Below are 17,209 nucleotides of genomic sequence, written 5' to 3'. Positions count from 1 at the left end.
CAAGTCGCCACCTCATCACAGGGCCACAGATAGACAATCAACCTATCCCCAGGTGCATGTCTTTGGAGGTGGGAGGAAGCCGCAGTACCTAGAGGGAATCCACGCAGTCACAGGGAGAACATGCAAACTCCACACAGAAAGATCCCGAGCCCAGATTGGACCTAGGACTACTCAGGATCTTTTTATTGTGAGGCAGAAGCACTAACCCCCATTCCACCGTGCTCCCCCGGTGTGGCTAAAATATCCATCCATTTTCTACCGCTTGTCCCTTTTGGGGTCTCGGGGGGTGCTGGAGCCTCTCAGCTGCACAGGGCCAACACAGACAGACAGACAACATTCACACTCACATTCACACACTAGGGCCAATTTAGTGTTGCCAATCAACCGATCCCCAGGATATGGTTTTGGCGTTGGGAGGAAGCCGGAGTACCCGGAGGGAACCCACGCATTCACGGGGAGAACATGCAAAATCCACACAAAAAGGTCCCGATCTCGGGATTAAACCCAGGACTGCTCAGGACCTTCGAATTTATTGTGAGGCACATACACGTGGCTAATATATATACAAATATTTTTTTAATTCTAAAATTTGTTTGGTGCGCTCGCTAGCACAGAAATTATGGTATATTGAAATCTGTAACTGCTTCATATTTATTCTACTTTGCTTTGAAATCATAAGTCCAAGTGACAATATTGGGTATCGGTCTAACATCAACAACAACAACAACAAAATTGTCAGAGGAATTGGTCTTGTGTGTAAAATGTCCGATATAAGCTGTGATGCAAACATTTAATAATGATAATGATTTAGATTTATGGCTTGACGGTGGCAGAGGGGTTAGTGCGTCTGCCTCACAATACGAAGTTCCTGCACCCCTGGGTTCAAATCCAGGCTCGGGATCTTTCTGTGTGGAGTTTGCATGTTCTCCCCGTGAATGCGTGGGTTCCCTCCGGGTACTCCGGCTTCCTCCCACTTCCAAGGACATGCATCTGGGGATAGGTTGATTGGCAACAATAAATTTGCCCTAGTGTGTGAATGTGAGTGTGAATGTTGTCTGTCTATCTGTGTTGGCCCTGCGATGAGGTGGCGACTTGTCCAGGGTGTACCCCGCCTTCCGCCCGATTGTAGCTGAGATAGGCGCCAGCGCCCCCCGCGACCCCAAAAGGGAATAAGCGGTAGAAAATAGATGGATGGATTAGATTTATATAGCGCTTTTCTAGACACTCAAAGCACTTCACTTGAGCAATGCTGGACATGAGCCTAACTTGATTATTGTGGTCACCTAGATGTCACCAAACATTACCATTGCACTTCAATTCGAAGACAGCCTAAGTCTGTCATATGTAGTGATGGGTCTCGGAAATTGGTTCCCAGCATATCGCTTGCCATTCTTCCCCCAAATGATTCCTTTAAGGCAGGGGTCGGCAACCTTTACCACTCAAAGAGCCATTTTGACCCGTTTCACAAAATGAGGAAGACAATGGGAGCCGCAACTATTCTCGCCAATATCTGCTGGTGGTCACCCGGATGACAAGAATAAGGGCATGCTATGAAGCCATTGCCTTAAACACCTTCTACAACATGTACAAACTGCTTGCCAGTGAAGCAAAATGTTGTGAGAGGCGTCCGCAGATGCACGCACACGACTGGAAGGCATACTGGGTGACACAGAGTACACTGACGGTTGTGATATAAACAACTTTAACACTCCTACTAATGTGCGCTACACTGTGAACCCACACAAAAGAAGAATGACAAACACATTTCGGGAGAAAATCCTCACAGTAACACAACATAAACGCAACACAACAAATACCCACAATCCTTTGCATCCATGACAATTCCTGACTATGTTATACACCCCGCGAGCACCAAACCCCCCCACGCCCTCCCTGCGTGGTTGAGGTGGGCGGGGTTTGGTGCTCCCGGGGTGTATAACAGTCAGGATTTGTGATGGATGCAAAGGATTCCGGGTATTTGTTGTGTTGCGTTTATGTTGTGTTACTGTGAGGATTTTCTCCCGAAATGTGTTTGTCATTCTTTTGTGTGGGTTCACAGTGTGGTGCACATTAGTAGAAGTGTTAAAGTTGTTTATATCACAACCGTCAGTGTACTCTGTGTCACCCAGTATGCCTTGCAATCTCATACATGTGCCGATAGAAGCAGCGAAATGCATGTGTCCGGTCGGCACGCAAATAGCATTCCGTGAATGGCGGGCGCGATGACGTTCAAGAGGACGTTAAGAGTAATATCATCACGGCACGTCCTTAATATCGTAGTTTGAGTGAAAATTCGAGAACGTTGACTCCGGGTGATGTCCGGGAGAGGCATTGAATTCCGGAATCTCCCCGCAACAATCTGGGGGGTCGGCGATTTTGCGGCTGAGCCGCATCAGAGTTGCCAAAGAGCCGCATGCGGCTCCGGAGCCGCGGGTTGCCGACCCCTGCTTTAAGGGTTCCTGCGGGCGGGAGTAAGGTCATTCATTACCCAATGTGCAGACAACGTTGTGCCCAGGTCGCAGAAAGGCTCCACAATTTGACTCCATGTTACAAGAAAAGATTGCAATAACTGCAAGGTTGCTAAATGATCAAGAAGAGGACTGTGCTGAAACATTTGAACTCACAGCGTGCTGCAACTTTAAATTAATTTCGTGTTTTTTTAACCGCTCCTATGTCTTCCTAGTAGCAGTCCTATGGCCTTAATACAACAGGTGCTATCATGTTACGGACATTAGCTGTTCAATTGGCATGAATGGTTTCATTTAGATCTGCATGACCAGAGAGACTGATTGGCTCCGAGGCGGCCAGAAAGTACTCGCTCCAGGTCACGTCTGCCGCGCTACGGACGTCAAACAGTGATTGAGTTTGTGGTCAAAAGCTTGCATCCTTTGCCACACTACACATCCTGTTTCCAGTAGACAAAACTTCAATTGTATTCAGAGAAAAGTTGCATGTTTTCTTTAACCACAATTTCACTCATTTCAAATTTTACAGGAGAAACTCATGAACATTCATGAATTTCAAAATGTGAAACTAACATGTGATATTCACTCATTACATACATATGTTAAGCCTTCATCATCATTGTAATGATCATAGCTTACAGTTTTTAAAACCCCATATAGAAATTTTCAATTCAAGGTTATTCATTAACTGCTAATCACGGCTTGACACATCTCACTTTGCATGCAATATGTTATATCACATGTTACATTCATATTTTCTTAAATTGTAAAGAATAAGATTTATTATTTTTATTTTTGAAATCGTTGTTTTCTATGCTGCGTATGTGCTTCTTAAGACATCCCTGTGGGCTTTTTAAGGTCACGTAATCGCTAAACTCAACTCAATTGATGCTAACCCACTTTTTCCTCTTTTTCCAAATAAGTATCCATTAGAGAACCGAATCGTCAAGCGGAATCAGAACCATAAAAATCTGATGAAAAATTGAAATTATAAAAGAGATTGGTGTTTTTCAAACCTACCGTATATTTCGGTAATCGCAGTTTTTTTCATAGTTTGGATGGGGGTGCGACATATACTCCGGAGCGACTTGTGTGTGAAATTAACACATTACCATAAAATTTTAAATATTATTTATCTAATTCGCGGAAGAAACGAAGAAAATGTCAGCAATCGTCACACACACGTCGGCAATCATCACACATATACATCAAGCAATAAGAATTCGGCAAGGGAGGGTCATGGCAGACGTACATTGTGGGTCATGGGATGCTAACTGCTATATGCTACTGCCGTAGCTATTAAAATAGATAATTTCAACGTTGGCGGTAACTTATAAAAACTGAGAGGGGCTGAACAAAATTGGCACCGAAAAGGAAATCATATACTGCAGATTACAAGCTGGACTTAGTGAAATATGCAGCAGAAAACGACAAGAGGAAGCGGCGCATACCTTTTGGAGTTGGCAGAGTTGTTTAGAAGAGACATTGAGGAAGAAGATTTCATCGGATTTATCGATTAGGGGTGACAGATTGTGTGGTTCTTCTATAGGTTATAATTATTTGAATGACTCTTACCATAATATGTTACGTTAACATACCAGTCACATTCTCCGTTGGTTATTTTTTGAGTCATATAACGTACACTTATTCAGTCTTTAGTTCATTATTCTTCATTTATTTTAAATTGCCTTTCAAATGTAAATTCTTGGTGTCGGATTTTATCAAAAAAAATTTCCCCAAAAATGCAACTTATACCCCAGTGCGACGTAAATATGTTTTTTCCTTTCTTTATTATGCATTTTCGGCCGGTGCGACGTATAATCCGGAGCGATTTATAATCCCAAAAACACGGTAATATTCTGACAAATTTCCCTTGATCAAACACTTCCTAACATTTTCTGCTACAAAATATACCAATATTCGTGCTGATATCGCTATCGACCAATACTCAAGGCTCCGATAAGGGTTGGCATTTATTTTTGACAACCAAAAACGTGTTGGAATATTTTGTTGCATGGTCAGATAATCAAAAAGTTTGGAAGAAACGGCATGCAAATCTTTTGTGTTGAAAAAATAAATTTAAATAATATAAATTAAGTGCTTTATTTACGCACGTTATTTCCTAAAATGATGTGGCAGACCAGATTTAACCCCCAAGCTTGGACACCTGTGATGTAGCCCGTGATGTCACACCTTCAAAATTAAAGCATGGCAGTAAAATATCAGTACTGTCACGAGCCACATAAAATGGTATGGCCCCCGGGCTTTGAGTGTAGCACCTGTGCACCACATCTCAGAGTTTCCCATACAAATGGGCCAGAAATACTGCAAATAGACCGTTATAGAAATATTGAGCGCTCTGTTTGCCCTTGCTCATAAACACATAATGATGGGACCGTCAGGGAATACAGCATGTTAGTAGTACAACGCTGTACAGTAAGTGGCATTATAACCTGGTCTGCTAAACAATGAGAAATGAGCGAGTTGTGATTTATTTTCGATAAACAATGTTCTCTCAATCACACCTTCCAGACTTCCGTATAAAAGGAATTTTCAAAATTCAAAGCGCTCTTATAATTTTTTATGAATATGCCTTTCCAGTTTTGTAAGCATTTTACCCGTTATGGTACTAATTCTCAAAATCGCTATTTTTCGGTATTTGTGTGTGAATAATTGTTTGTGATGATGAAATCATATCTTTATTGCAACATTTAAACAATCCGATTATTTTACCTGTTGTCTAGTTACATCTAGACGTTAGATGAAAGTCGTGTTTGTATTGATGGTGTTTTTTTTCCTTTGTTGCATCATAAAAAAAGTGTTATTACTGTAAAATATGTACTTATTAAGCAGCATCCGTTTGATTGTATCGTGCATCTTACCAGGAGGCGGATTCACATTAAACCCGTTTTAAAATCTCTGCATTGGCTCCCCGTGTGTTTCAGGAACAATTTTAAAGGTGGTTCTTACGGTTTATAAATGTTATGGTATTGGGCCTTCTTATCTTTTAGATTTGCTTTTACCCAACAAACTATCATCTCCTAATTATTCCAAAAGTCAGGACACAAAGTCTGAGGATTGCATCCTTCCACCATTATAGCACTAAGGAACATCTTGCCGGAGGACCTCAAGGGCTGTGGAGAACGTTCACGTGTTTAAGAGCAAGCTTAAAACCCAAATTTTTGATGTGGCTTTTACCCAATAATGAATTTGATTGAAGCCATTGGTACTTTACTTTTTATCTTTAGTTATACAAGATTTTATTTAGTCCTATTTATTATATATTTACTGTATACAAATTTTTTGTGTGTTTATTTTTTACGTTCATAGGTCTTACTTGTATTTTAACCTTTATCTCTACTCATGGTTCTTACCATTTACAGATATTATTTTTACTCTTCAACGTTCCACAAAGGGAGCCATCTGCATCAAGGGTTATCGGCCATGTTTGAGGGGGCTCCTCGTGTAAGCGTCCTGGTGGTCATGGTCTGACGACCTCCGGGTGCACCTGGCTTCTCTGTAGTCAGCCACGCATTATTTGTTCACATATTTGGGTATGTTGTGTGTGTGTATGTGATAATGGGTCATCTGGGTCATCGGGGTATTGTTTAAGTTTGTAGAGCCCTGAGTTGCATTTATTTTATGTATGAAAAGCCCTTCATAAATAGTTTGATGGATTGATCTTTGTTTTAGTTTTAATTTACATATTTGGAGATGTTGAAATTGCAATGTAAAATCACTAATGCTAATAAGTAGCATGTCAATAGCAAAGCCAATGTATATTGGAATCAAGCTAACGCATCTGTGAAACGGTGGAACCTGACTTTACTTACGTTGGCGTTTTGAGTCAATTTGTTGGCATTGAAAATTGCAGCATTACCTTGAGGTAGTTTGAGTTTGCTTTCAGCGCTGCTGGAGTGATTGTCAAGTGCCAAAGTGCAAAGAGTTGGCAACCGGGCATGACTTCAAGCGCAACCCAGCTGCCGTAACGTGGCACACTTGGATTTTACGTAAATTGGTGCCCAGTAAGACTAGCGGGACTCGGTCGGTGCCAAAAAAGCACTGTGTTGGGTCGCCATGCCGAGCTTTGACCAACACTTGAGACACATCTTATGCTCCTAAAACAATTGTTACACTTTAAAAGCTTTGTCATGAAAACTTCAGTGGAACTCAATATAACTTTAAAATGTACTGAAATGGCAGTAGGAAGGTTCACAAGCCTAGCAAAACATGGCTAACGCTAACGAGAACAAAACATTTATTCCAAAAAAGACAATTTTTGTCAGTGGTTTAGATTTGCGGCAACAAGTTTCTTTAAAAAAGACAGCAGCACAACAAACTTATTCCAGCATCTGAAACGGTATCGAGCCAAGTGGGGGAAATGCAACTCTTCACATGGCCAACAAGATCGCACCAACCAACACCAGCTAAGAAGCGTCTTACTGTGGTGGACTCATTTACACGACTACTCCGTCACGTGTTGGAGAACAATGCACAGGGCGATCACTAAAATAGAGGCTCGGCACATCCAAACTGGACAGCTCGAGTGCTGCTGCAAAACTCTTGTGGAATTATGAGGCATTTAATCATCAATATATGATGTGTACATTGTCTTTAACATCAGTACACACGAACAAGGAGCCCAGGATACTTCAGGGAAAAGTCTGCCTTTATATACTTACTAAAACTACATAGTCCTCTAAATGTTTTACTTGATTATTTATTTCCATACCATGTACAATACTACATTTTTATTCAAGACAGAAGTTCTGATAGATAGATAGATAGATAGATAGATAGATAGATAGATAGATAGATAGATAGTACTTTATTTACTACAAAACAAAAAAATATTAAAAGTGGCCCATTTGACTTTTCACTTTGCTGTCCTTGGTGGAAAAATTTTGGACACCCTAGTTCTCGGTACTAAAACCCATTCAATGTATCTCAATAATTTAATTCTTTTTTTACAATTTGCAATGGACCAAAAATGGCTACAGGAACACATGTTTGACACCCATGATGGTTGCTATACCTAGATACAACACTTCCCTTGGAGCTGGTGGCCTACGCTAGTGGGGCAAAGTGCCAAGGAATTTCTTTGTTATCGACGGCATGAAACGATAAGAATTCTGGCACAATGTGCTGCATAGAGTTGCAAAACACGATGTAGGGTTGAAACAAGGACACTGGAAATCACCTTTTCATAGGTCATTTGATTTAATGTATATTAATAGCACATGATATGACGATTAGAAAAGAGCAAATTATGATTTATTTTCAATGTACTGTTCCCTCTATTATCACAGGGATTAGTAATATTAATTTATGACGTATTGCGTCGCCTTAACGGGGCTGTTTGCAACCTTGACGCTGACGCCTAGAGGGCGCCTAAAGTGTTGTAAGCATTATATTCCACCCTTTTATGAAAACTACTCACATATGTAACACGTGCATGCCGGTTATCTAATTTTTAATATCTAGAGCATCGTATTAACATGACTGCCTTGGTGCAAGTGCACCGGCTCCCTGTGTGTGCGAGTGGATGAGACAGCGGTGAGTGACAAGTAGTGTTGCGGGATATATGATAAATGATACAAATTTGGCCGATGACAGCTTGTAATATTAGTCGTATTGTGATAATGCATGTTAACACATTCGAGCTGGGTCCCGTAAATTTAACAGGGACAAGCAAACAGTAAATTAGCAATAATTATTAGCAAATATATATCACGATAGAGATGTTAGATCAGGTTACCTATCGCAAGCCATCCAACAAATTTTATTCAATAGGTTATAATTTTAGTAGCCCAATTAGGTTCATTAGGTCTTCAAAGATTTACGCATTTTTTTCCTCCAATAGCCAGACCTCTGTTTTTTTCCTCCAATAGACGGTGTGGCCGTCCTCATCAATTCTGGGGTCAAACCTCACACTAAACTAAGATCGTTGTTAGTCCGCCTTAAGGACAAATTAGACCAAGAACACAAATGCAATATAATATCAGATCGCTTGTTTGTCGTGTAACAAATCATAAGTGGGAGGAACAGCCTTTAGCATCAAGAAGAGAGCACAGAACATGTGAAACGGAAGCATGCCCACAGGCCAACAGACAACAAACAGAAGAAGAGCAAACCCCTGCAAGAGGGACAACGACCTCATGAATCAAGACAATGCACAGGTCGTTAGCACCCACATCAGCAAACGCGCCCCCCAGACTGTGAATTGGGACGAAGGGGCGCAACAACCTTCCTACACCTGGGACACAGTCCTGAACAGGTTGGACTACAGGTGGCGCCGTGAGCCTGCTACTACAAGCAGGAAGACGGCACCAGAAACAGTTTAAAACAGCTGAGCAGACACATCACAACATCATCCAGTGACAACCTCTGGGGAAGACCACAGTTGTAGCCGATACTGTCAGGTACAAATAAACATGTCTGGCTACAGAAAAAAAAACAAAAACAAAAAAAAAAAAAAACGTAATATTTTTTGGTTTGAAAAAAAATCGCCAACAACCCCTTTATATGGGAAGGTGACTTCTGCCAAGTGACTGGCTGCTATTCACATATTTGTGATATAAATGGTAACAGAGCCTGCAACGAGGTGGCAACTTCTCCAGGGAGTACCCCGCCTTCCACACGAATGCAGCTGAGATTGCCTCCAGCACCCCCCACAACCCCGAAAGGGACAAGTGGTAGAAAATAGATGGTAACAGAGCTTTTAAGAGGAGGTTACAAAACTCCACTGAGCTGCTGATGCATGACGTACAGGTGCAGTTAGCCTAAAGAAGGGTCTTTTGAAAAAGCGATTCTGGAAAATGATGTGAATTGAACCTCTGATGACTGTAGAAAGTGAGACCCACCTGGCATGCAAAGAAGTGTCCACTGATCTTGACGATGACCTGCTCGTTCTCGTCAGGAGTCTGGTCCCTGGGCACAACCACTTCAGCACATGTCAGGTTCTGTAACTCGTTAACCTGCGAACATCACAACAACGACTATTGTAAACGGATGATTTGATTCAAACCGCGTGTCTTTGTGAATTACCGTTTTGCCACCCTTGCCGATGACCCTCCCGGCAGCAAAGGAGGGAACCTTGATGTGGGCTTCCAGCTTCACCTCCTCCTTGGGTCCAAAGAAATTCTCCTCCTTCAGCTTGCCAAAGATGCGACACTGAGCCTGCAGCCAAACCATAGAATGAACACTGTCTTTTTCTGTGGAGTGACAGAAAATCCTACTGGCTATCAAGCGCCATGTGGGGCTACAACACCTTGAACTGAGCCTCTGGGGGGCCGACAATGATGACCATCCTCTGTTTGGGATCCATTCCTTCCGCAGGAGCAATCTGAAGGACAGACGGCGGTGTGAAACCTTCTGGCTTCCCCCAATTGCTCGATTGCGTCTAGCGTGTACTCGGCAGACTCACCTTGATAGAGGCTCCGGCAAAGTGTGACAGCTGCTTGATATGTTGACCCTGCTTTCCGATGATTGCTCCCACGGCAAGCGCGGGGATGAACAGGTGGACCGTCTCAGACTCCGGGTGTCCCTGGTGAGTAGGAACACATTGCTGTTAATTGGGACTGCGTGCACTCATTCATGCAACACACACTGCAATACAAGTAAATAAGCATTATGCATGTGTGGAATGTACTAGGGCGGGGCGATTCAACGAGATCGCAACAGACACCTACTATTAAAAAACAGGTTCAAGATGTTTCTTCTGTGTCGGAAGAAAGCAAAAGTATTGAAGCAACACACCTGCTCTCTGATAATCGAGCAACACAGGAAGTTATCACTTATCAGTGGGAGTGACACGCCAACAGCCAATCAGGAAACAGTGTCAACTATTACATTCGAAGGTAAAAATAGGTGCAGCCGAAAGCAAAAACATTGTGGCTAAAACCTTGAGAATATGGCACTTTTAGGGGCTTTTTAAAACCTTAGCCGTGCTCACCCTTTAATACACAGCTGTAACGTCTTGGCACTAAAAAAGCAGAAAATAGTTCTTAGGTTTCTTTGTTTACATTTTCACACATTGCACTATTTTCTTACACTTTGTATTTTTTACATTTTCCTTTTTTTTGCAATTTAATTTCAAGAGGTTATTTTAAGTTTTAGACGGGATTTTACTATTTTGTTTACATTGTTTGCCATACCTTGATAGCTGAGGGAGGTTACATGTCAAACAAATGCACTCCCTATTTAATATCAATAATTAATAATAAACTATATGGCAATAGTTTTCAGCCATATCGCCCAGCCCTGCAATGTATTACATTATAGAATTGCGTTAGTTCACATGAACAAAAGGACTCAAGCCGACAAGCGCATGCCAAAGCAACAGGTGGCGCTATGATTCCATTCAAAAAGCCGATGAGTAGTAATAAAAAAAAAAAATTAAAAAAAAGGTTCACATTGCAGAATTGGATGAGGAAAGCAGTTCTCCCATCTGTACAATAAAATTATCCTAAAAGCTAGTTTGCATATGTACAAAATATCGTGTGGAAAAATAGCCTTACTATGAAGTCTCTGAGGTGTTTTGAATTATTAATTTGATTCCACAAACAAATTAGTTTTATGCTTCAGGCTTACAGGCACAAAAGAGCTCAAATACAATAAGAAACTGTCATGCAAATTGCCACAGCACATAACTTGCTCCTCTTCAGAGACACAGCCGCTCTTTCCCAGGGCTCAAGTCAGCCACACTCCAAACATCATTGATTTTGGATGGAGACCAATACACCAATCCATACGCCCACTAAGGTCCAACAACTCCATCGTGCTTGTCTTTGTGTCGGAGATGCCTTTTCTCTCATTATGAAGCTGCTAGTGCCCTTGCTGCAGGTTAAAGGGCCCAGAAAGGCCTACAGGTGGAAGTGGAAGCTTAAGACAGTGACATGCAGACTACCCTGCCATGTCATCCCGCAGCAAGCAGCCACAAGCCGTGCAAAAGCTCTTTGGGGACGGTTGACTTACAGCCAGGGGCTGGCTACTGGCCGACATCATTGAAGCCCAAAATGGCCCCTCGGCCCCATAAGGACTGCACTACGGAAAGAAAAAGATAAGGCGTCGCCAGGAAGTGGGGACTACTAACATGGCAGAAGGCAATGCTCTGACCCAGAGCACGTCTACGACGCACGCCAATAAAAGGGATTGGAACAGAAAGGCCGTCACTTACGCCGAACGCTGAGCCGCCGGGACCAGGAGGGGGGACATGGGACATGGATGGACCCATGCCAGGCGTGCCGCTGGGAAACAGACCCAGAGCATTCAAGTTCAAGCCTGGGATCAGGTTAGACTGGAGCTGTGGAGAAACAAGTTCAGGTCAGGCCCACACAAAGACTGTCAGCTTTGGCGTGTGGATGAAACTGAGATGGTTATTTTGTGTTGTACGAAACGTGCAACATAATCTCATGTTTGGAAAGCGTACAAGAGAAAATGAAGGTAATGTACAAGTGCTGGTTTCATTTGATGCCGACCAAAAAGTCACAGACAAAAAAACAAAATAACTATTATGAAGTTTTCTGGGTGCTGATTTTTTTAAAGATAAAGTACACAATATTGAATACATGTGTATATTGATGTTGTGACTTGTAAAAATGCTACCAAGGCAGCTTGGGGCTGTTGCTTTTTCAGGCTACTATTGGGCAAAATGCATTTAACAGCTGTGGGGTTTTTTTTATACCTCTCATCATGTGGACAGACTTTTTTTCTTTCTGAAGTGTTTAAAAACAGTGGCACTATAACTCAGCTCAACAAATAAAAATCTAAGCATTACAGGTGCTTAACATATATGCATAGCAGCCATAACTTTAATGACTGTTGCGCTATAAACTCCTGCTCAGCCTTGACTGGCATCACAATTGAGATAACCGGTTGCAAGTATTATTGTGGTTTTTAGGCTATGTTCACGTTTGGATTTTTTTGTCCAATTCCATCTTTTTTGTCATCGTTTACATTAATAAAATTGGGAAGGCAATCTAACCTGCATGCAGACATGACTTAACAATGCCACGTACCGCAGTAAAGTAAACATGGCTTTCATTCCAGTGGGTCGTATTGCTGGCGCATTTGAGGCAATTTCAAAGATTTTGTGCAATCAAGGTCAACATTGTCTTAAGAGAATTGTTGCGTGTAGAACAGGGGTGGGCAAACTTTTTGGCTGAAGAGCCACATTTGGCTTTTGAATACGACAAACTGACCGGGCGAACAGATGATGCATTTCATATCCGTTGGAACTAGGAGTAGACTTTTCAAACATGGGCCTTTTAATGAGAATACATCTCTTTTCAACATTATCATAACAAAAAATAGTATTAAAGGGTTAACACTTACATTCTGTGTTGTTGATCACCCTTTTTTGCCAGTGTGTCCAAGTCTAGTATCAGTTTTGTTGTGCCAATTCTGAAAACAGGTGTTTGCTCAACTCTATTCTACAAACCCCGTTTCCATATGAGTTGGGAAATTGTGTTAGATGTAAATAAAAAAACGGAATACAATGATTTGCAAATAATTTTTAACCCATATTCAGTTGAATGCACTACAAAGACAAGTTATTTGATGTTCCAATTCATAAATTTTTTTTTTTTTTTGCAAATAATTAACTTAGAATTTCATGGCTGCAACACGTGCGAAAGTAGTTGGGAAAAGGCATGTTCACCACTGTGTTACATCACCTTTTCTTTTAAAAACACTCAAACGTTTGGGAACTGAGGACACTAATTGTTGAAGCTTTGAAAGTGGAATTCTTTCCCATTCTTGTTTTATGTAGAGCATCATTCGTTCAACAGTCCGCTTTCGAAATTTACGCTTCATAATGCAGCACACATTTTCGATGGGAGACAGGTCTGGACTGCAGGCGGACCAGGAAAGTACCCGCACTCTTTTTTTACAAAGCCCCGCTGTTGTAACACGTGCTGAATGTGGCTTGGCATTGTCTTGCTGAAATAAGCAGGGGCGTCCATGAAAAAGATGGCGCTTGGATGGCAGCATATGTTGTTCCAAAACCTGTATGCACCTTTCAGCATTAATGGTGAATTCACAGATGTGTAAGTTACCCATGCCTTGGGCACTCATGGACCCCCATACCATCACAGATGCTGGTTTTTGAACTTTGCGTCGATAACAGTCTGGATGGTTCGCTTCCCCTTTGGTCCGGATGACACAATGTCAAATATTTCCAAAAACACTTTGAAATGGGAACTCGTCAAACCACATAACACTTTTCCACTTTGCATCAGTCCATCTTAGATGATCGCGGGCCCAGAGAAGCCGGCGGCGTTTCTGGATGTGGTTGATAAATGGCTTACGCTTTGCATAGTAGAGCTTTAACTTGCACTTACAGATGTAGCGACAAACTTCATTTAGTGACAGTGGTTTTCTGAAGAGTTCCTGAGCCCATGTGGTGATATCCTTTAGAGATTGATGTCGGTTTTTGTTACAGTGCCGTCTGAGGGATCAAAGGTCACGGTCATTCAATGTTGTTTTCCGGCCATGACTCTTATGTGGAGTGATTTCTTCAGATTCTCTGAACCTTTTGATGATATTATGGACCGTAGATGTTGAAATCCCTAAATTTCTTGCAATTGCACTTTGAGAAACGTTCTTAAACTGACTATTTGCTCACGCAGTTGTGGACAAAGGGGTGTACCTCGCCCCATCCTTTCCTGTGAAAGACTGAGCATTTTCTGGGAAGCTGTTTTTATACTTAATCATGGCACCCACCTGTTACCAAATAGCCTGCACACCTGTGGGATGTTCCAAATAAGTGTTTGGTGAGCATTCCTCAACTTTATCAGTATTTAATGCCACCTTTCCCAACTTATTTGTCACATGTTGCTGGCATAAAATTCTAAAGTTGATTATTTGCAAAAAAAAAAACGTTTATGAGTTTGAACATCAAATATGTTGTCTTTGTAGCATATTCAACTGAATATGGGTTGAAAATGATTTGCAAATCATTGTATTTCGTTTATATTTACATCTAACACAATATCCCAACTCATATGGAAATGGGGTTTGTAATATTTGATGGGCCGGATTTAAGGAAGCAACAGGCTTAAGTGTGCCCATCCCCGGTGTAGAACATTAAGAAGGAAGAGGGCAAGCACTTTGGCTCTGGGATTTGAAGGACATTTGTTTCGACGTACACTCCAAAGAGTGTGTGGGCGAGCAGTCGGAGACAGGAGTGGCGGAACTTTGATTTGACTTCCTAAAACATTACTTTTCCACTCATTTGTCAACAGTCAACTGTTGCGAAGAATAACGTTTTACGCTATTTGATGACGTATTGGTCAGGTGAACGCGACTGGAGTGTTCAGGTCGCAGTCCAAGGAGGCCTGGACTTGAACTGGAAATTGCACTGTTCACATTGACATTAAAAATCAGATATAGGAAAATAAAACAGACCAAATTGACCTGCATTGTCTTTTTTTGCGACAATGAACACTCACGTTCATGGCAGCCATGTCGCTCTCATACGACTCTCTGATCTTCTTCATCACTTCCTCCTCTGCCCTCGCACACGCCTCAATGGTGCCCTTCACCGTGATGGTCCGCTCTGGGTTGTACAGGGTCAAGTCCTGCAGACTGGAAAGGGGCGAGCAGCAAAAGAGTAAACATCTGACAGTCTGCATGGCAACGAAAAACAAATCCATCTTACGGCGAGATTGTGATCTTGGTCCCAGTGTCCACCTCGATTTTCTTCAGGTTGCGTCCTTCTTTCCCGATTAATCTTCCGACAAAGGTGTTGTGTACGAGAACCTTCAGCGGGATCTCCTCAGTGCTGCATGAGACAAGCGTGTGGAGTTAAATTGCCCTTCATATTGAACATGAGCTGCCATAAGACCTCTGGTCTATTTTTAGGCTCTATGCAGCCTCTTTTCAATTCCACCACTGATAATAAAACCGTCTCAATGACCATGTGCAGCAATAATAAAGTGTGCAAACTCACAACTTCGTGTCAAGTGCTTCCTTCTGCATGATCTCCATGATGGTTTTGCAGGCGTTGGAACAGCCTTCAGCCGTGGAGTGAATGGTTATAGGTTTCTCGGCAGCACCTGCATTCTCTTTCCGATGGATGTCAATCCTGCAATGAAAGGATTTTAAGTGATGGCATTCCATAATTAAAGTGGGAAATTAGTTTATTTTTTCACTAACTTTGAGTGGGTCTGTTTGGTGACGTTGCGTATCGTCGCACCCTCCTTGCCGATGATGGCCCCGACGAACTGCGTGGGAACCAGCATGCGAAGAGGGATGTCTGACTGTACTTTGGGGCGGGCGCCCAGGCTCGGCGAGCCGGACCGTGGCGGCCCGCGGGCGTTGAACCCTCTCCGACCTCCTGGCGCAGGACCCTCTGGTGCGGCAGTCTCGTCTGGGATGTAAGATACTTTCAACGCGCTGTTTTCCATCATGGAGCCGTTGAGCTTCTCCATCGCTCTAGGAAACAAAACATGGCTGCTTTAATGAGAACAATATTTTGGGCTATTATTTAGGTTTGATAACTTTTTCTTAAAAATGTGCCCTATAATGCTGACATTAGCACTCATTTCATACTTCTGGACCTAAAAATCATATTTACAGGTACATTTCCACCCAAAACATGCTTATATTCCAACATTTTAGAAAAAACATTTGGGGCTCCAAAATGTAGGCGGGGCTTTCATCCGCCAGCTGAGAAGACTGGAGGCAATGTCGTATTGTGTAGTTTGTGTTTTGCTGGCATCTGCATCACAAATCAAATTTTCCAGCCGAATGTGAAGGAATAATCCAAAATGTATTGTTGCAGCAACTCAACTAAAGAAGGGAGCAGACTGCATACATTTCAAAATGACCGGGAAAGTGTGGAGCTCTCCTATCAAACTGGGACAGACCGGTTTCATTTGCATGAGTCAGACTTCAAAGAAAAGAGATGGACGTTTGGAGGGAAACAATTTAAAAGACTAGATAAATGCGATCCCATGTTTACGTCTTCTTCTACTGAGGTTTTCCTTGAAGAAATGCAAAAGCATGAGGAAACATGCTAGGGTTTTTATGGAAAATCAGCGGTTCTTTTATATTTCTTTTTGCTGATAATGTAAGTAATGATGTAATGATGAAAGTAATGATGGACCAGGGCGACACGTGTAATGAGGTGATGAAAAGAATAGTTTTATTTGTCTTCATCCACATCGTCTATGCAGGGGAGCGAGCTCCAGTTCTGTAGACACCAGGAGGCATCTCGAGTCTGGCGATGGAAAGGGGGTGTTCCAAGTACACCTAGTTAACATCTAAATGCAATTATGGGAAATGACTGCCAGATACATTTTCAGGAGCATCAAGAGAACTTGTCTGGTCAATATTCCATCATCTGAATTAAAATAAGTTAAAGTAGCAATGATTGTGTGTGTGTGTGTGTGTGTGAGAGAGTGAGACACACACACACACACACACACACACACGAGGTGTGGCAAGATTATTCTCTACATTTGACCCATCACCCTTGATCACCCCCTGGGAGGTGAAGGGAGCAGTCAGCAGCAGCGGTGGCTGCGCCCGTGAATCATTTTTGGTTATTTAACCCTCAATTCCAACCCATGATGCTGAGTGTCAAGAAGGGAGGTAATGGATGCTTTGGTGCTTTAACCTTTTGGATGAATAGAACTTTTCAGAATTGTTTTAATGCAACAGTATTTTGTGAAGAAGAAATTGTCATTTTACGGTTACATGGAGTTCTATTCCGATAAATACATTTATTTGTAGCTGCA

The 17,209-nt window shown here is 42.1% G+C and overlaps 1 protein-coding gene across 2 annotated transcripts in view; it reads right to left on the bottom strand.

Annotated features, from left to right (window-relative positions):
- Nucleotides 1-17,209, bottom strand: part of igf2bp3 (insulin-like growth factor 2 mRNA binding protein 3) — a 35,546-nt gene that overhangs the window by 3,317 nt on the left and 15,020 nt on the right. The window contains exons 6-15 of one of the 2 annotated variants that reach the window (XM_061882408.1): nucleotides 15,624-15,902; nucleotides 15,418-15,552; nucleotides 15,127-15,249; nucleotides 14,918-15,053; nucleotides 11,644-11,769; nucleotides 11,442-11,510; nucleotides 9,892-10,011; nucleotides 9,736-9,810; nucleotides 9,513-9,644; nucleotides 9,329-9,442 (exon numbers count right to left, since the gene is read on the bottom strand). In XM_061882408.1, coding sequence (XP_061738392.1) covers nucleotides 9,329-9,442; nucleotides 9,513-9,644; nucleotides 9,736-9,810; nucleotides 9,892-10,011; nucleotides 11,442-11,510; nucleotides 11,644-11,769; nucleotides 14,918-15,053; nucleotides 15,127-15,249; nucleotides 15,418-15,552; nucleotides 15,624-15,902 — 1,309 coding nt within the window. The remainder of the gene's footprint in view (nucleotides 1-9,328; nucleotides 9,443-9,512; nucleotides 9,645-9,735; nucleotides 9,811-9,891; nucleotides 10,012-11,441; nucleotides 11,511-11,643; nucleotides 11,770-14,917; nucleotides 15,054-15,126; nucleotides 15,250-15,417; nucleotides 15,553-15,623; nucleotides 15,903-17,209) is intronic. The other variant, XM_061882409.1, reaches the window with a different exon arrangement.

This window comes from Nerophis ophidion, linkage group LG21 (genome assembly GCF_033978795.1).
Source record: "Nerophis ophidion isolate RoL-2023_Sa linkage group LG21, RoL_Noph_v1.0, whole genome shotgun sequence".
Taxonomy (NCBI): Eukaryota; Metazoa; Chordata; class Actinopteri; order Syngnathiformes; family Syngnathidae; genus Nerophis; species Nerophis ophidion.
This window is presented reverse-complemented; position numbering and strand designations above follow the sequence as displayed.